Below are 19,759 nucleotides of genomic sequence, written 5' to 3'. Positions count from 1 at the left end.
TAAGCACATATTGGCCTAGTTATTCCATATATAGTACACGTTATGCTGACTAAATGGTAATACAGTGCAGCATGTAACTAATGACTGTGTAATGTATGTTCTTTACTACTGCACACATACGGTATGTGTAATGTATGTTCTTCACTACTGCACATATGTGCGTGGATGTGTGTGGGCCCAGGGGGAGAGTGCGGCCTGCTGTACCTTGAGTGCCTCCAGAGAGAGGAAGCCGAAGTGGGAGAGGAAGAGGCGGGCGGTCTGGAACTCCTGGGAGGGGGGCGGCGGCTTGCAGTCGGGGTCGGGGAAGCTGCGGTTCCTCCAGAGCTGCTCGCTGTACTGCTCCAGCGCCGACTCGTACTCGGTCTGCTTCCCCATCACCCCGCGCAGACGCTCGTGCTGCAGCTCCAGCTGCACACACACACACACACACACACACAGATGAGATGAAACACATGCATATACACACATATAGACAGAAACGCGCACACCCACACACACACCTCAATGTGAAATCGGACTGTATGTCAGTTTACGAGGCGCACGTGTGACATCACTTGATTTTACATAACACCCAAAAGGACCCTTGCACTCATATGCACTTCTGATCAACAGTGGTCACCATTTCAAACATATTGACACCACCACACACAGACACACACACACCCCCAGCCGTATCCACCCACACACCACCCCCAAGAAAGCCCACCGTCCCACCATACACAGCAAAAGGTGTAGCTCTGGAGAGCACCCACTCAAGCCTTTCTCTCCCCACTCAAACCGCTTTGCTCTCCATCCTCTCAGCCTCAAAATGGCCGACTGAGAGCCCGGGGAGCAAAACGTTTCGAAGCTCCGCATTCCCGAGGAGCCTCCGGCCTCGCGTGCGTGTGTTAGGCAGACTCACGGCAGGATCTGTGTGCCGTGGCGTGGAGCTCCGCCTCCTGGAGCACTCGGCCTGTCAGTCAACAAACCACACAGCTCAGGAGGACGCTAAGCGCTAAAGCACCGCTAGCGCACACATAGCCGCCACATTTCAAAACTACGGTGACCGGCCCAGAAAATAAATTAATATATCTAAAAAAACCTGTGCGGCACTGCTGGCATATAAATAAAGCAGATGATGATGCTGATGAATAATTGACTGAGTGAAGGCCAAGCGAACGCTGAATAAGGGCTTATGCAACAAACAGATGGAGGACAAAGTTTAGAGAAGATCGTCGGACTTCAATACAAAGTGATTAATTCCTCTCCACATTTCACTGGGGTCCGTGCCGCCGCCCTACCTCCTTGTCCACGATGTCGTGCAGGTCCGGGATGCTGAGGTCAGCCTTGACGAAGGGGATCTTGTCCACCTCCTCGGGGAAGGGCCTGTGCTTGACGTTGAAGCGGATGCCCACGTCGTTCTTTGGTGTGGGCCGAGCCTCTGGGACGAACACCTGCTGCCGGACCAACAGACTCGTGAGCGCAGGACAAAAGCGGCGAGCCAAACAGATGGACATCACTGGGACACAGCACACAGTACAGTACACAGATCTCCACCCCTCACTACACACAGCTACTGGAATCCCACCTGATTTCCTTACAGCAACACCATGCAGCCATTCGGCCCATTCTAAAGTATGCTATTATTCATGGCTTTCATCAGGTCCCTCTCCACAGGTGCATTAATCAAGCACCATGCAGTCTGCATTCATAATTAAGGTGCTTGATTTCATACACCTGTAGAAAGGGACCTAACCGACCTTTGGCATCATCTTCAAATCCCTTTTTAATGACATACACACAGATAAACACATGACTCATCCACACCATCACCCAGGATATGCACTACGGTTCTGTGATCTGGGGCTGGTTCACAGGGCTGCTTTAGACCGCTCTGTACTGTTGGTCTTGAACACAACCACATTTGTCAAGTTCTTGGAATGGATAGTTGGGATATCAGCCAGCTTTAATCAGTGTTGACTGCAGTGCTGGTGGTATTTTGCAAGGTATTAGCACATTTAAGGGCTTAGTTGAGTGGTTTTACACTTTGTACTGCTCCTAGGGTTTCTGACAGGCTCCCAGCAGTGGCATCTAGTGTACTGTGTGTCTTACACCATTACAGTATCTCACCTTCTGCTCTCTGAAATAGCATCTTACACCTGGCAATATGGCTGCTTTAAATATGGCTTTATCGCAACTAATTAGCTCATTAGTGGAAAAATGTTGCACCAAATGAATGGAAACTGTTTATTCCTGTATATTTATAGCTGGCTGTTTCTGTAAACGTTGCCCTGATGACCTTGTGTTGATCCCACGCATGCAGATGTGTGTGTGTGAGGGAGCTGAATGGAAAGGCAGCGTGCGGCTCGTGTGGACAGTCACGTACCTTCTGGCTGGCCCTGGCTCCTCGCGGCTGATGGAAGAGCTGCATGGTCCAGGCGTGGCGACCGGACATACCACGGATGAGCATGGTGACGGAGGGACACGGGTCTGCTGACACACACACACACACACACACACGCACACAACCACACACACACAGAGAAAGCCAGGCCTGCTGTTCAGTCTCCATTCTCCATTAGCCACTGACAACATTTCAGTTGCAAACGGCAAAGTGCGACTCCTCTCCCAAACAGACACGCATTAGTAGATTTCCGGCTTTGCTTCACACAGTTTACTATCTGTCCTCATCTCCTGTTCCTGTCAGCATAACTGAGACCAGATATCTCCCCGGTTCCTGAGCAGACATTTGCTGAGAGTAACGGTATGAGACCGGTTTATACTATTCACATTCCCCCCCTTGCTCTTCCTAAAGTACCCAGAGAGTGAGATCTCCAACCATCTGTTTGGGTCTACAAACCTGAGATGTTCAGATCCCAGTTGCCTGGTGTCTAGGGGAGATAAGCTAGTTCTCTCTGCTTGAGGTGTACAGTTTGTCAGGCTGTTTACAGGAGATTGAAACATACAGACTGCCCTGCCTCCTCCAATTACATTTTTTAAACTGATCGTTCTCCAGGAAAGCGAGGTGTCCTAAATTGGCTGCGCAATTTAAATTCTGTGCTCATGTTTCCACTACTGACACTTTACTGCTTCCTATTTTGCACGACAGAATACACGGTTTGCTTTCCCAGAGTCACTCTTCACACCTATTGAATGTGTGACATTCGAGAGAACGCTAGCAGCCAACCCTCACACATACACACACCCGAAAAACGACTCCTCACTCAAACACCCTTCACACTCACACTTTAAAATGTAAAAAACAAAAAGCCAACGCCACTGGCTCAAGTAGAGTTGGTGCAGGCTGTGGTATGCTTGTACATACGACTTTGCTTACAGTAATAAAATCCCAAATAGGTTTTTGCCAAGTTATTAAATTGGCTTTAGTTCCACATCACACATTAGACTTAATCCAAATGATTGGCGTGTGTGTGTGTGTGTGTGTGTGTGTGTGTGTGTGTGTATGTGTGTGTGTGTGTGTGTGTGTGTGTGTGAGTAGGAGTAACTCACTCTGCTCGTTGCCCAGCGGCTGCTCCAACATGGCCAGGATGACGGAGTTGTCCAGGACGAAGTAGCGGAAGTTGCTGTGGCTGGTGGAGGTGAGGCGCGAGTACTTGATCAGCGTCTCCTCGTTCAGCAGGCTGCAGGGGGACGCAGGCCCACTCGGGGAGGGGAAGGCCCCCAGCACCTGCATGATGCTGTCCCACACACAAACACACACACACACACACACACACACACACAAACACACACAGCCACACACACAAACACACACAAACACACACACAACATTTGTCCAATTAGTCCAAATACTTTCTAATCACATTTTGATTTCGTTATTAGCAGTGGTAGTTTCACTGTGATATAATATCTAATACTGTTTTAGGAACGAAACTGCGTTATGAATATTGCTGTTTTCTCATTACTGCTTTTCGACTGTGGTTACACAAGTCACTTTGGACCAGTGGTTCTCAAACTTTTTCTGTCATTCCCCACGTTTGAAGTGGGGAATTTTCAAGCTCCATCCGACTGTTAAAATATCATTTTCGCATTTTGAATCTATGTTACATTTCCCGTCTGCTGAATCTAATCTACTGTTATAATCCACAGGTGTGTCTGTTTATGACTCCTATGTTTGTGTGTGGCCTTGTCGAAAAAAGAAAGGCATTATTTAAGATAGGCATAAAAAAAACAAAATAAACTTCCTCCTGTTCATGACGCCCCACTTGTCATGTCTCTAATCCCCACTAGTGGGCCTGCCACCCACTTTGAGAACCACTGCTCTGGACAAACACATCTAGTTATAGTTAGCTCTAATTAAAGCAACAATAAAGAGTTTTTCTTTATTAAAACAATGTTTCCAAAATCATTTCAGTACTCACCATGACAGGGTGGCCTCCGCTGCGTCCTTCACCCTCATGGAGGCGGGGTTGTGCTCCTTGTCAGCCTTGTACCTCACTTCCTGTTCGCCCGTCTTGGATTTACTCCCAGAGATGCCCAGCTCTACGATCTCGAGCACCTCAATCAGACAGTCCTGCAAACAGAGAACCCCAGATGAGCACACCGCAGAGGGAGAGATCGAACAACCTCCAGCACCTACAGCTGACTGAAGTCAAGTCCTCCTCCTCAAGGAGAGCGGGTCTTCCTCTAAAAGCAACGTCCGAGTGATAAAATCAATACTAACACCAGATTCAATTAGTTGAGATTAGAGGAAATTGTATTGCTTAAGTGCAGAGTAGAGACACACAGCCAATGATATGCAGATAACATCTACTCAAAAGTAACATTTACTGAGATGTACATAGGTACAATATAGTATTTAACAGTGGAGTGAAACTCATGTAGACATTACAGGTATGTGCATAATGAAACATTACATGCAGTGGTGTCATTAACACAAAACTACTGTATAGATCCAGAAGTGATCCATTCCTTCTTCACATGCCCCACCACCGGCCTGCTAACAGCTGTGGAGTAAGGGCAGCACGTCCCCAGCTAGGCCCTGCTCGTGTGTGTTGGTGTGTGGGAGGTGACGGGGGGAGGGCGGGAGCGTGACGGGCCCTTGCCTTCTCGTTGAGCATGTCCGGGTGCTCGGTGAGCCAGACGCACAGGCACTGGAAGGCGGCCACGATCATGGAGTGCAGGTCCCGGGAGTGCAGCGGCGCCGGGCGACTGCACTGGTACACGATGTAGCTGCAGACCGAGCTCACCGCGCGCTTCCTGTCCGACGACTCCACGCTCGCCCTCACCTGGGGTTTAATGAGACCACACACAGAGGAGAGGGGTGAGGGCACGGAGATGATCATCTGTGGCTATTATTTAATAACCTTACAAATGCTAGGGCAACACAACAAGGCTATTATCATACACATAAACCTAATTAGCATTATCAGAATGACAGAGAGAGAGAGAGAGAGAGAGAGAGTGTGTGAGAGAGAGAGAGTGTGAGAGAGAGAGAGAGAATACACAGATGCATACTGTAGACAAATGAGGCATGGACACATGGGGTGACTTGCTTGATCTCCGTTTCAAATTCCTAATTAGGTAACAAGCCTCACACCGGGACATCACTCCCAACGAGAGGGTAAACACACCACCCCCCCTCCCCCCCCTGCACTCCACCGCCACCCACTTCCCCTCTGCAAACACCCCCTGCACCACAGCGACCTGCAGCATGGCCCACTCCAGCTCCCCCTCACCCTCACCAGAGCCAATTAGCATCTCCCACCCGGGCTCGTCTGGCCTGTGGGGCCCTCGGGTAGCCTGGCCCTGCGGCCCTTTTTGTCTCACCTTGATGTAGAGACACCGAGCTCATTGGGAAACGGCCGGCAGGCCACACAGGGTCAACGGCGAGGGCAAGTGGACAGACGAGGGCATGCGAGTTGGGAGCAGCTCGTGCAAATAAGGCGGAGAGGAGACGGAGCCGTTTGGCTCTGCCTGCCAGCGCAGCGCAGCTCAAATATATTGATCGGTCCATAATTACATATGGATCATTCTGTCCATTACTCTCGCCACCTGTCCACCACATTTGTTTTTTTTTTTAAAAGAAAGAAACAAACAACAACAAAAAAACATCCATGCTAATTTACGTAGTCACCACCCTGCTGGTTGTAGCCTTTACAACTCTATCCAGACAGCTGCAGGGACTGGTGACATCCTCTGTGGACTGGGGGAATGAGACGGTAGTCTGGAGGCTGGAGGTTTGCCACTTTGTGTGCGTGTGTGTGTGTGTGTGTGTGTGTGTGTGTGTGTGTGTGTGTGTGTGTGTGTGTGTGACTGTGTGTGGTGGTTTGTACCTTGGCCAGGCCAGCGAGGAGCTCGAGGGCCGCCAGCGAGATGCTCATGTCGGGCCGCCACTGGGAGTTGAGCCGCTGGGTGACCAGGTGGATGCTGCGGATGAGGAGGCCGCTGGCTGTATCTGTGTGGAGAGCTTGGATATGAAACCCCCAGAGCCAGCCAGAAAAGCCCCACAGAGAGACAGAGAGGAGGAGGAGGGATGGAGAGAGGGACAGAGGGAGAGAGGGAGAGAGGGAGAGGGGTTGAGGGAGGTGGTGGAGGAGAGGAGAGATGAGGAGAGAAGGAAAGGGAGGTAGGAGAGGAGAGGAGAGGAGAAGAGAGGAGAGGAGAAGAGAGGGTGAGGAAAGGAGAGGAGAGGAGGAGAGGAAAGGAGAGAGGGAGAGGAAAGGAGGAAAGGAGGAGAGGAGAGAGGGAGAGGGAGAGAGAGAGCCGGGGGTTAGTCACACACACACACACCAAACGCAAGCAGAAGCACGGCCAGTGGTCTAGCAGGCAACTAGCCAGACAGCCACACAAACACATAAACAGACTCTCACATCCAAACACACACATACACACAGCTTTGCATTTATCAAGCTAGGCTTGTACCTCCAGTGGTCACTAGTGTTTTCAGGAATTAGGTTAATAGCTGTTAAATCAATCTGCTTACACCCAGACTCTGGGTTTAATTGGAAAATGAACTGAGTAAACGCTAAGCTAGAGCCAAACACTCATTTGGATTAATGTCTGAACAAAAAAACCTGACGACAATTGGACAGATTTAAATGTTAATCCAATATGGGACATTCAAGAGGCGCATTTTTAGAATCTTCACAACACTGGTGACCACTGATACAATTTAACATTCAAAGCAAACACAAAGGCAAAACTGGAAACACTCCATGACTCTGAAATACTGAAAGTGCTTTACAGACTGCCAATAATGGGCTGAAAACGACTTGATAGGAGCTTGACAACTGTCATGCAATTACAGAGACACTGCAGCTGAAAAAATCAGGGCACAAGAACAAACAGAAGCGTACATCTGTTGAAGACAAATGTCCTTTTATCGTTTGGAAAAACCGAGATGGAAAAACCTGGCTTCAGAAAGTAAAAAAAGTCACACCACGTATTGGGTTTTACCCGTGCACTTAAAATGGGAGATTGCAGTAGAATCAGCAGATCAGTTCAGATTAGCCGGTCTAACTGTTTCAAATGGTGTGCTTATTCGAGTCAGCTGGTTTAGTGAATACATGAAAAAAAAAAAAAAAAAACATGGTAGGACTTCCACTTTCTGAAGGTCAGTTTTTGCACGTCCGGTCTTAAGCATACTTCCATCCAGTGAAGAGGTGCACAGGGAAGTTTGAGAGTTTGGTCAGTGCGAAGAGAACCTACAGACTGAGAGCATATCCATGTGATGATGAAGCTGCACTGGACATTTAGCCACATGCAGAAGGGCTGAATCCAAGACATGCAGCCAAGAGACTGTGTGGTCAAGTCTGTTACTAATATATATATATATATGTATATATAAAATAGCAATTTCAAAAGAAGAAGAAGAGTGGTGGGGAACATAAAAGTTGAATTTATGACAAATTCTCAGAGACACAGCACTGCAAAAAGTTTCAAAAGAAAGAAAGAAAACCTTTACCAAAAAATTCCTCTGAACACATTACAAAATGTTTGCTAAGGACAAATAATAAACTAGTGTAAACCCAAAATGGAAAAAAAATGGGCAATTTAAAGTGAAAATTCAAATTCTTTTCACAAACTTTCATCGCCAGCCTGTCTGTGTGACCCTCCTGGCTTACCGTAGTCTCGGAGCAGAGCCTGTGCGGGTCTTTCGCTGTCAGGCGTGGTGGCCTCCGAGCTGCCTGCGCTGGCGGTGCTGATGCCGCTGTTGTTTCTGCTGTGGCTCTTAGCCAGGGAGTGACTGCCATCCAAACTGCCCTGTGGAGCAGCACAGCACAGCAAAGCACTCTTTCCAATATGTCCTCACAGCTTAAGGTGATTTCTTCTGCTACAATGAACTTCTCTCTCTTTCTCACTCGCACACACACACACACACACTCACACACTCACACAAATATATTGCTGCCTTACCATCACATGCATCACTTACCACTTCAGCTTGGGCACCGATTGACTCTAGCAGAGCTGAATCTTGCACAATATTCAGCATGGCCCCTGCAAGCAAGTCAGTGCTAACTCATTTATTCTGCTTTACTCAGAGCACATGAAGGGCAGTGCTGTCAATAGTCCACTGAGGGTGTAACATTGTTACGCATGCAACATGGCTATAATGGAGGACAAATAAATGTACCGAGAATCATCTGTGTGTTGGTTGGGTCGGTCTCCGTCTGCAGCGCGCCAATCAGAATATTGACCAATCGCAGTTTGAGGGACAGGAAGGTGACCGCCTTGTCGTGGAGTGAGTCATCATTACTGAATTTCCCTTCCAGCAGGACCTGAAAAGCACAGAGTGGCAAAAACCCATTCAGCATCTACAGAAGCCATCACTTGGTGACCGACAGCGCTGTCACATCTCCCGACAATGTGATGACTACACAAGATTTTTTGATGCGTTTTTACAGAGGACCGCAGATGATGTCAGAAGACACAGAGAGTGTGATGAGAGAGAGAAGCCTGGCGGCGGGGGCGGCGGGGGGGTGAGCGCGCTGGGCGTGTCCGGGCGTGTCCGTCTCCTACCTCTGACTTGACGTTGCCAAAGTGGTGGGGCAGGGGCAGCATGGAGAGCAGGATGTGGATGGAGGCTCGCCGCAGCTCCGTGGGGTTCACGTACGACTTGAACTTGGACAGCTCCCTGTGGGCGTCCAAATAACACACTGAGCATCTATGCAACACTGATTATTTACAATAGCCAGTCCACGGTTCTCTACGACTATGATCATCTGGCACACTGCAATGAAAATATATTTACACACACACACAAACACACACACACACACACACATGTATATATATACAGTGAGGAGCACATGTATTTGATACCCTGCTAAAACAGGAATATAAAATCATCATTTGACAATTGATCTTAATGCCTTAACTCAAAAAATTAGTACAAATCAAACCGCCAAGGACACCAATTTTCTTTGTGATTGAAGAATGTATCGTAAATAGATAAATGTTTTCCTTAAATGCTAGGGGAAGGAAGTATTTGACCCCCTATGTAACCCTATGGGAATTTAACACATAGGGTTAACATAGGGGCAGGCAGATTTTTATTTTTAAAGGCCAGCTATTTCATGGATCTAGGATATTATGCATCCCGATAAATTTCCCTTGGCCTTTGAAATTAAAATAGCCCCACATCATCACATACCCTTCACCATAGCTAGAGATTGGCATGGTGCTTTTTCCAGTAGGCCTATTAGCCTGTTTGATTTGCATTGAGCTCAATGAGCATCAAACAGGCTAATAGGCCTACTGGAAAAAGCACCATGCCAATCTCTAGCTATGGTGAAAGGTATGTAATGATGTGGGGCTATCTTAATTCCAACGGCCAAGGGAACTTTATCAGGATGCATAATATCCTGAATCCATAAAATAGCTGGCCTTAAAAAATAAAAATCTGCCCGCCCCTATGTTAACCCTATGTGTTGAATTCCCATAGGGTTACATTGGGGGTCAAATACTTACTTCCCCCTAGCATTTAGGAAGAACATTTATTTATTTACGAAACATTCTTCCATCACAAAGAAAATTGGCGTACTTAGCGGTTTTATTTTTACTCAATTTTTGAATTAAGACATTAAGATCAATTGTCAAATGACGATTTTATATTCCTCTTTTTAGGCAACTTTAGCATGGTATCAAATACATTTTCTCCTCACTGTATATATATGAAGTATTTTATCACATTCCCTGGCATTCCAGAAACACTGAACAGTAATAAGGTGGCTACTGGCTAAGTATTGCACCCCAGATACTAAACTATGTATTAAGAGATAAGACTCCAGGCATAAGAAATGATTTGACAGAACACTACCCCGTCCTCACAGTCCCATATTATCATCATGAATAAGATGCTTGCTGCAGCAGCATTGATTACCTCCTTTTTGTTATTTAACATTTAGTGAAATGTTAAATGTTGCATAACCCCATTTGCGTGATGGGCCTGAACTGCCACGAAAGCATTCCATTTTTAATGCACCGTCAGAACTGGGCGCATGGAACCATTAACGCCATGACATGACAGGAGAAGGCACAGCCATCTCTCTCCACAGCAGATAAACAGAACACAACTGCACCCAAAGCCCATCAGGGAAGGAATATTCCACTTACAAGTAAAGAAACAAATACATTTCAATAATGCTGGGAGTTGATCTGTCAGTGCTAGCCTACAATAGCGCCCCAACAGCTGTGTACAGTAAGCCTCCTCTCTGAGTCTCTGTGCGGTCTATCTGTCTGCAGTGTGGCAGGGTGGAGGTTGAGGGGGGTGGGGGGATGGGGGTCTGTGATGGATCCCAGTGCTTGCTGCCTGTCAGTGGGTCTGTGTCTCACCGGTCCGGCAGGATGTTCTCCAGAGCCGAGATGAAGTATGGCACCACCACGTTGATGCCTTTCAGGTCCGAGCAGAACAGAGCAGACGAGTTGAGGATGATGCTAGCCAGGACCGGCCGGCAGATGTAGTCCGATATCTGGAGGCCCTGGATCAGAATCATGTAGAACCTGTCAAAAGACAAACACCTGGTTAGGTCTGACAGAAAACAGGGGAGACAAAATACGATCGAAAACACTGATCTAAAAATATGCTTAGTCTATACTCCTACTGTGTGGCCTTCCTGGGAAAAAAATTATTTAACAGATCATATTTCTTCAACTTTTAAATGTAACTTCTAACTACTTCTGTACAGACTTTTGACTTGAACTTCTAACCTCAGTCAAACAACCTCTGTACAGACTTTTGACTTGAACTTTTAACCTCAGTCAAACACTTTTGACTGGAACTTTTAACCTCAGTCAAAACAACCTCTGTACAGACTTTTGACTTGAAGTTTTAACCTCAGTCAAACAAAACAGCTCTGTACAGTTCTGTACAGGACTTTCAAGTTTCCCCTGGCTCGGTCCCCCTGGAGTCTCACCTGGACAAGTAGACGGGCAGAATCTCCTCACCGGTCTTCTTGCTGCAGAAGATGCGGCACAGGGTGCCGCACGCCTCGGCCCTGCCGGACTCGTAGTTGTCGGGGAACTCGTTGGCATCAAACATGGGGTTGGAGACCATGGTGTCGGTGGACATCTGAGAGCCTTTCCTCCTCAGCTCGACCCCCGCCTGAGTGGCTAGAGCTGGCCAGAGAACAAAGGAGAGAAGAGGAGTCCAGGAGGAGGAAGAGAGGGAATAGAGAAGAGAGGAGAAGAGAGGAGAAGAGAGGAGAAGAGTGGAGAAGAGTAGAGGGTTAAAGAGGGAGCGGTGAGGGGAGATGAGAGAAGAGAAGAGGAGAGGGGAAGGAGATGAGAGGATATGAAAACAGATGGAGCCAGACAGGTTCAGGAGAGACAGAGAGGGGTGACAGACAGAAAGAGCAAAACAGTGAATAAGACATGCCTGGGGGTAAACACTGGCCCCACCAAGCTAACCGACAAAGACACTGCAGCTGTTTGCACTGAGACGCTCAGATGTGACTCAGCATCAGGTAGAGTAGAAGTGAACTACATATAGTCGTTGGCATCTCATTAAATGTGTCTATCTTTCGATGCCTGAAGCAAATAGTCAACAGAATCCCACTTCAAACAGAAGACAACTTCATTTGGAACTCAAAATTTAACAAGGGGGTTATAATGTGCAGAAATGTCAGCTGTACTGTCTTTTCACCTACTGAGGAACTCGAAAGGATCTTCACATATAGCACCAGTGTAGTGGTCCAGCTGGATTGAACTACTTTGGCCGAGAGGGCCCTGGAGAAAGACCGGGGGAGGAAATAATGCACTCTCCCTGTCAGCACTCAGGTCATAAAACAGACTCATCCATCGGAGAAATGAGACTAGATGCCCAATGAGCCCGGACAGCAGCTCTTAATATTCACAAAGTATGATTTCACTCATAAAAATTGCAAAGACATCCACGGCATCCATCAGTACTACACCCAACTAAAAATGTTCTAAAAATAAAAGGATAGGCGTAAGAATCTGCACAAATGGCAAGGTAGTCCTTCAAAGTCTGGTTAGTATAAACCGCTATGGTGAACGGGAATGGGTTAAAAGTGTTGTGGTGAGATGGGCCAAGGCAATTACTGTATGTGCAGGCAAGTCAGTCAAATGTAAACAAACACTTATGTCGTGGCTTAATTTTTGAGTTTTGTGACTATGCTACTTTTTGAGTGCAAATGAGAGAATCACAACAGTGAAAGAAATGTCTGGTTGGTAAAATGTCAGAAGCCCGTCTCCAAGTAAAGGCTCTGTTATCAGTCCCCATCCAAGCTTTCCATCATATCTGTTGCAATTGACCCAAAGGAATGTGGGCGGTGACCATTCAATCCAAACAAACACAAGCAGGAAACAAAGCCAAACCTGTCCTTACAATCCAAACAGTGCCACTAAGTGAAATGGATGAAAATGTTATTGCGAAATTAGGTATGTGGTTCCTTTTCAACTCACAAACTATTAGGCAAACCTATGCAAAAGAGCAGAAACAAAACTAGCCAAAACATATCAAGTAAAAGCTTAAAGCGCCTTACTTACAAGATTTATAAGAAAGAAGAATTTGGAAATATGTGGCTGCAAGACAACAACAACAAAAAATGAAACGAATCAAACTAATCAAAGAAGAACAGTAATGTGTGAATAAATTACGCAAAATGAAGCACTCCAATAGCAATGGTTCTGTCTAGCTGCATGAACTCTGTGATGCTCTGCTCAGTATCACTGACTGAGCGTTTACCAAATCCCTGCTTAATTAACCAGGGCTGTTCCACACACCACACATGCAAGAGGCAGACAGAACCCACAACAGAGTGAAGCTGCATCACCTCTGGCCATTTTTACCACATCATCGAATAAATGCTAATACACGGCTCAGTCGACAGGCTCACAAAAATGTCCCTCTGGTGGGGTGGGTGGTGGTGGAGTCGATACGGAGGCAGCCAAACAAACACAGACAGCTAATTAACACTTCAAACAGCACAGAAAACGACCCTGGTCAAGAGATATAAATAAATAAAGTGACCTTCTGATGACAAATCTGCAAGTCATCCTTTTATAATGAGAGGAGCCTGCCAAAGGAGTTTATTATAAATAAGCAGATGCTAGGCGCTCATTAAATATTGGCACTTGACTCTCAATACATATCTTCAGGTCTGGGCAGACTGCTGCAATTGAGGAAACGTACATTTCAAGTAGTCTTAAACGTACTATTATTGCTTCCACAACAGTGCTCTTCCACACAGCACCTCAAAGCGATACTGTAAGAGTCTAGTCCCAAGCTAGCAGTTGAACTCTAATGGCTATCTGAGCAACACAGAGCGTTCTTCACACAACATCAAAAAGCTCATCTTTTCACATTCTGTTGCTATGCCTACAAGATGGTTTAATGTTTCGAACTAAAAATCCAACACATATCCCCTTTGATGTCAACTCTAAAGCAAGGCAAGAGTGAACACATGGTACTGGCCAGGTAGGGGTTTGTGTGTGTGTGTGTGTGTGTGTGTGTGTGTGTGTGTGTGTGTGTGTGGCAGATCTTACCAGTCATGCTGCTGTCTCTACTCAGGCTTGAGTGGAGTTTGCAGTGGACCAGCGCAGCGTCAAACAGCCACTGGCCAAACAGGTTGAGGACGCTGTTGACCTTAGGCCTTGTCGGGGCGGGGAGGGGTCGCGGCTCTGAGCTCGTTTGGTTGGGGCTGGACAGAGGAGATGACGAGGAGGAGGTCTGGTGCGACACTTTGGACTGTCCCGTCTGGTGGCAGATGGATAAGTAGCATTTTATTCGCAAACGGTTCATCATTTACAAAGTAATTCATTTTCAATCAGTATCTAAATATATTTTTTCCTCTTCAGACAGTCTTAATTTTCTATAATCAAACCATTTGATCACTGTATTTCACATTAATCCAAATATGAAAGGTGGGCAAAGTCTTCTGCTTCAAAAGCATGGACCAAACATTATTCTCATTGTCATTGCCACAGAATTTCGCAAACTATTATCTGCAGCGTATGATGGATTATGCCAAATGTCTTCAGCTATGAGGTTACTAATTTCTTTTAACTTGCCTAAAACACTGTCCTGCGGCTTATACACAGTGCGGCTAATACGCAGGAAATGACTGCATTCAAATTTGAGTACATATTTATGATGTGGAATGTTTGCCTTTCAAATTAGGGCCCTAAGTAAATGTATTGTATGTGGCTAGGAATGTAGGAGGGGCAAACACTGCTGCAGTTGAGCATCACCTACCGTTGAGGCCTTGCTGGTGGTCTTGGTAACGGCGGTTGGGCGGTGCCGGCGGCTGTGCGGTGGCGTTGTGTTGGTGGTGGTGGGGGCCGGAGGCATGCTGAGCCTGTTCACAGGCGTGGGAGGGGCACTGTCTGAACGGGGGCGGGATATTCCTGCAGGACAGTGGCGTGGAACAGAGGAACAGTCACACAGGTGAAACAGGTAGAGGTCCCCAGTTGTCCTGCGTTCACACCCACAAATAGTCATTAGATCACCTGAATTCCAGATCGTCGTTGCTATTTCGGACAGATCAATCAAGCAAACATGCCACAGTTTTGCTGACAGCCTGAATCTCCAGCGGAAACCAGGGCTGATCTGCTACAATTAGTGCGGCAGCCGGGCACCACTCTGACTGGCAGCATTAGTGCTTGATCATTTCATTCTGGTGTTCCAACAACCCACACAATACAGACTTCATATGCCATTGCTTGGCCATTAAAGCAAAACAAAAAAAACAAAAAATAAAAAGGGTTCATCAAAAGAAAAACACCCTGGCGCACAATGGCATGTACCTTTAGCCTGGTATCACTACACCTATTCATTGTGAAGATTGTGCCGTCCTAGTGGGCACAGACGTAACGTTAACTTTGAACTCACTGGTCCAGTCTAACTAATCGCATTGATCAGGGATTCCTAGTGTTACATTCTACTTCACCACTAACCTGATGCAAACTGATAATAAAGCACATTTGCAGTGAGAAACCAACGTATTTACCTGTGCTGTAAAAGTGTATATGTTCTTCCAGCTGCATTTTTTTAAATATGTTTGCTGGCATTGCTACCATGGTTTTATTGCTTCCTCTAGTTCTACCACTGCAACCTTCAATATTGAAACTGTTGCATCATTGCTGAATGGCCCACCATTCTGGTGGTTGAGGGAAACAGAGGTCCACTGAGAGTAGCCAGACTAGTATATCTCAGAGATAAAAAAGGAGATGAGATGCAGGCAGGCACAGCCAGGCTAATTTACCATAACAATAATATCAATCATTCATGTAATTTTGCTCCATGCACCACATACCAAACATTTCCTGAGGATCCCCACAAAATTGATTAGGTTAGTGAAGCTCAAGTCCAAATTGATCAAGATCAACACAATGCCAAAATGCAGGATAAAATGTGTATATTTCAAAACCCCCGATGCAATGCATTATGGCCTTTGGAAGCAATGGCTTGCACCTTTGATTTCATGTCAGTAGAGCACTAGAACCTAGTCCTGTTAGTTGCACTTGAACTACTGAATTTGCAACTGACTTCACTAGTCATAATGACCTGCAGCACAACAGGTGTTTGAGCAGATGTGCGGTTCAGAGGGGAGTCGGCACTACAGCACCTCTGCACCAAAAGGCCCACTCCAGGGCTGTTTGATTTGGCATGTGCCCCATCCCCTCACAGCAGGTCATCCATCTACTTCTACTGTAATGTCAGCGTAGCTGCAAAGTTTTTGATCACCATAAGATGAGCTCATATAATTGACTATTTAATAACTACTACTCGTTAAATTCAGATTGGAACCAGGTGTGTCAAATTAGAGTTCCCACACCTGCAAGGCAGCACATCTTTAAAGGAAAATCTATTCTAGTTTGACTTTTCCTGAAAAGTCTTGATGTTGATGTTCAAGACCAAGCCATGCTAATGAAGCCTTGGCGTTTTCTTTCTTGGACTTGATGTCTAAACTATTTTATCTCTTGAGACCTGATAAGCATACGCCGTATAGAATGCAGATTATACTGAATCTAAGAGTACATTTTTGACAATTTGACCCTTGATATAAAGGGCCAAAAAACAGCAGCCATAGTGCATGCACCAATCCACAATAGGATCTTTCCAACCCCAGCAAATCCACCAATCCACATCCTGTTCCCTGATGGTTCTTTAGGAGATCTACAAAGTACCATAAGATGGCAGCCTGTCTCGAAAATTGTTCCTAGACACCGCGACACCTGAGAAAAAAAGATGGTGTTCATAAACAGAAACTGCATTTCACTGGCTCTGTACCTATACTCTGCTAAATGACAATAAAGCTAATTCTAATCTAATCTCAAAACAGACATAAAATGAACATAAATGTGGTGAAATAATAGGAAACAGGTGCACCTATAGTACAAATATATATACATAAAAAATGTACAAATAGTTATTTGGAGTTATAAGTAGCATAAGTAAAATTATGGAATTAATCTAAAAAACTAAATAGCAACCAAAATATCCAAATGTGCTGAACATGATTCCTGATTGAGGCCAGCTGCAGGTGTTGGAGGAATCAAGCATGGCTGTCAGGTGTGAGTTTATTGCTTTAGTGCGTCTCAAAGTACCTAAAGAGGGCAGTCTGTCCCGTATATAGCCCCGAGACAGGGAGGCTCCTGTGGAAGAAAGCTCATGTAACCCTACACAGGGAAGAGAGAGAAACATGGATGGAAACAAAGAAAGAAGAAAAAAAGAAAATAACAATGGTGCAGACTTGACACTGTAAGCACACAGACCCAGGGCACGAGGAAACACATACACATCATGTATATCACAATGACAGTGTGTTAGTATAATGTACCACTGTCTAAGGGCACATGAGGAAAGGTTGATTTGCATTTAGTAAAATGTCGATCATTGCAGTCACGGACATCAAAGACATTAACATAGCTACAGCACACAGGTCATTGGTCAATTTTGGATGGCACTCAATGGTCAACAAACAGAACATAACGATGTGGGGAAAGGAAAATATTTGTTGTATGTGCAAGCGCCTATCTGCTTACAATATTTACATTACTGCATAGCTCAATGTACTGCATATGTGCCTGTCAGACCCAGAGTAGCAATGTAAACACTATAGCGAGGTCGGAAAAGGTCATCTAGACATGCATGCTGGTCACACACACACACACACACACACACACACACACACACACACACACACACACACACACACACACACACACACTTTTGAGAGTTTATAGGCGTGTTTTCAAAGGTCAAAAAGGCACTACACATGGCGTAGCACAAGGATGAAGTGCTTGGCCACTCTGTGACCATGCGGTAGAGCAGAGGCCCACCCTCTCCTAACTTAGGCGCAGAGCTGCACTCAGCCTTTCCACAACAGACCACACACACATGCTTCCTGTCACTGTGGGACAGACCACAGGAAGATTTAACCACTGGGACTGTTTAACTGAAAATGACTAAACTCTCTGAACATGATTTAAATGCGCCTCTACAACTTGTGTGTGTGTGTGTGTGTGTGTGTGTGTGTGTGTGTGTGTGTGTGTGTGTGTGTGTGCGCGCGCGCGCGTGTGTGTGTGTTACTAGACCAAAGGTCACAAAAAAACACAAAGACAGAACAGTTAACAAGCTATGAAATTGTACGGCGTACTATACGGGCTGTTCCATAGTCTACACAAACTATGCGGACAAAGTTGTAAACGCCAGGCTCACACACCTATCAAAGAGCCCACTTATGGTCTACCGAAGTTATGCAAACAATGCATCCATATCAGAAAGGCATGACCTAGCACTCACTTTGTGTTACAAAAATTTGGACAACAAATTTTGCTACATCAGCATAATGTCAAACCCTTCTTGTATTGCATGATGCATGTGTCCACACAGCTTGTGTTGACTATGAAACAGCCCTACAAAGAAGGCAGTTCAGTCTTTCAGCATTTCAGTTTTGAGGCAATCAGGGGCAGACAGACTAGCACAGTCCCAGTCACATAAGCCCTTATAGCCCAGATTGGCAGAATCAAGTGAGAGGACAGACAGACAGAGAGGGCCCCAGGGAGGGTAGAGTACCATAGGAGGGCAGCTTTTCATGGAGCTCGAGTCTCTTAAAAACCGCAACACCTACAGTACAGGAGAACACACATCAACACTTCAACATCACAAACAAAAAAAAACAAAAACAACAAAACAACAACAAAAAAAAGACAGAATGAAGTTTTTTTTTTTTTTTAAAAAAAGGCGATCATCTCTCGGAGCCGCCCAACGGAGATCAGCTGAGAGGGAGAGTTCTTTCAAAAGGGATCACAGTGGCAGCAGAGCAGTTCCTCTGGTTAGAGCAGCGACGCCGCTTGTGCCCTGAGCAGCCCAGGCACCGCATATCTCCCTGCTTTTGACTACACAAATATACACAGCAAAACATGATGAGCCAGACATCTGTTGGCTACTACTCCTGGGCAGGAAGAGAGACTTCAAAGAAACACTATGGGTTCTACTCAGGGTTGCCAGACAACAGAATTGAGAGTAGAGAGAGGGCACTGATATCATCCATCTTCAACACAACAGAGCTCTGTGGTGAGATTCAGAGGATATTTAGAGGGTTTACAGGCACTTCAGCCCAGACGGTGTCGGGGCGAGACGACGTGCCACACACACACACACACACACACACACTCACCTAGGAAGGCGTCCACCAGGCAGCTGATGCCCCTCATGGCGCGGAAGAAGATCTGGGGCAGCTGCTTGAGACAGGGGTGCTGCACCACCTCTTGGGGCACCCCGCTCACCCCCAGGAGCTGCTCCTGGAACTTTGGCGTGGAGCTCACGATCACCGGGTTGCTCAGGTCCACCGGGTTACTAGTGTAGGACAGGGAGGGGGGAGAGGATGGGGAAACAATCAGCAAGGCTCCAGGCAGGGGATGGGGTGGACAAGGGCTAACCAGCTTTGGAGGCGTAAGGTATTCAGAAAGAGGATCACATGCACAAAACCAATTCCACAATTACTAGTCTAGCACAGTTGTCTTGTCTCAGTGCCAACTGACACACGCGTCCCTCAATATACAGTCACAAATCTGTGTGGCCTTCTGGCAAAATGCATAATGTGTACTGTATAGGTCAAAGCTGTACATATGCATTTTGACCCGTGCTGTGCATACAGTAGTCCTCAGGCCAAAAGGCCTCACAAATGTACAGTATGACTGTGATAGCCTCTGTGCATTGGGGATGTGTGACTCAAGAGGAGAGGGTGGGGGGTGGTGGGGTTTGGGCATTTTTTAATTTTAGTTCACACATTTTTCAGATAGTTCATCATTAAACAAAAAGCTGTAATGTCATGCTTGTTCCACA

At 46.2% G+C, this 19,759-nt stretch overlaps 1 protein-coding gene across 12 annotated transcripts in view; it reads right to left on the bottom strand.

The window, feature by feature from the left end:
* The window catches only part of ralgapb (Ral GTPase activating protein non-catalytic subunit beta), a 34,792-nt gene that overhangs the window by 8,270 nt on the left and 6,763 nt on the right, over positions 1-19,759 (bottom strand). Inside the window, exons 7-26 of one of the 12 annotated variants that reach the window (XM_062545621.1) lie at positions 19,092-19,270; positions 18,488-18,538; positions 17,017-17,088; positions 16,597-16,644; positions 14,663-14,814; positions 13,954-14,164; positions 11,361-11,562; positions 10,780-10,947; positions 8,965-9,079; positions 8,579-8,723; positions 8,378-8,442; positions 8,067-8,205; positions 6,276-6,409; positions 5,046-5,228; positions 4,362-4,513; positions 3,490-3,677; positions 2,366-2,472; positions 1,281-1,436; positions 902-952; positions 205-408 (exon numbers count right to left, since the gene is read on the bottom strand). In XM_062545621.1, coding sequence (XP_062401605.1) covers positions 205-408; positions 902-952; positions 1,281-1,436; positions 2,366-2,472; positions 3,490-3,677; positions 4,362-4,513; positions 5,046-5,228; positions 6,276-6,409; positions 8,067-8,205; positions 8,378-8,442; positions 8,579-8,723; positions 8,965-9,079; positions 10,780-10,947; positions 11,361-11,562; positions 13,954-14,164; positions 14,663-14,814; positions 16,597-16,644; positions 17,017-17,088; positions 18,488-18,538; positions 19,092-19,270 — 2,722 coding nt within the window. The remainder of the gene's footprint in view (positions 1-204; positions 409-901; positions 953-1,280; positions 1,437-2,365; positions 2,473-3,489; positions 3,678-4,361; positions 4,514-5,045; positions 5,229-6,275; positions 6,410-8,066; positions 8,206-8,377; positions 8,443-8,578; positions 8,724-8,964; positions 9,080-10,779; positions 10,948-11,360; positions 11,563-13,953; positions 14,165-14,662; positions 14,815-16,596; positions 16,645-17,016; positions 17,089-18,487; positions 18,539-19,091; positions 19,271-19,759) is intronic. The other 11 variants (XM_062545623.1, XM_062545622.1, XM_062545624.1 and 8 more) reach the window with 11 other exon arrangements.

This window comes from Sardina pilchardus, chromosome 9, assembly GCF_963854185.1.
Source record: "Sardina pilchardus chromosome 9, fSarPil1.1, whole genome shotgun sequence".
Taxonomy (NCBI): Eukaryota; Metazoa; Chordata; class Actinopteri; order Clupeiformes; family Clupeidae; genus Sardina; species Sardina pilchardus.
The sequence above is the reverse complement of the archived record's forward strand: the minus strand, read 5'-3'. Positions and strand labels throughout refer to the sequence as shown.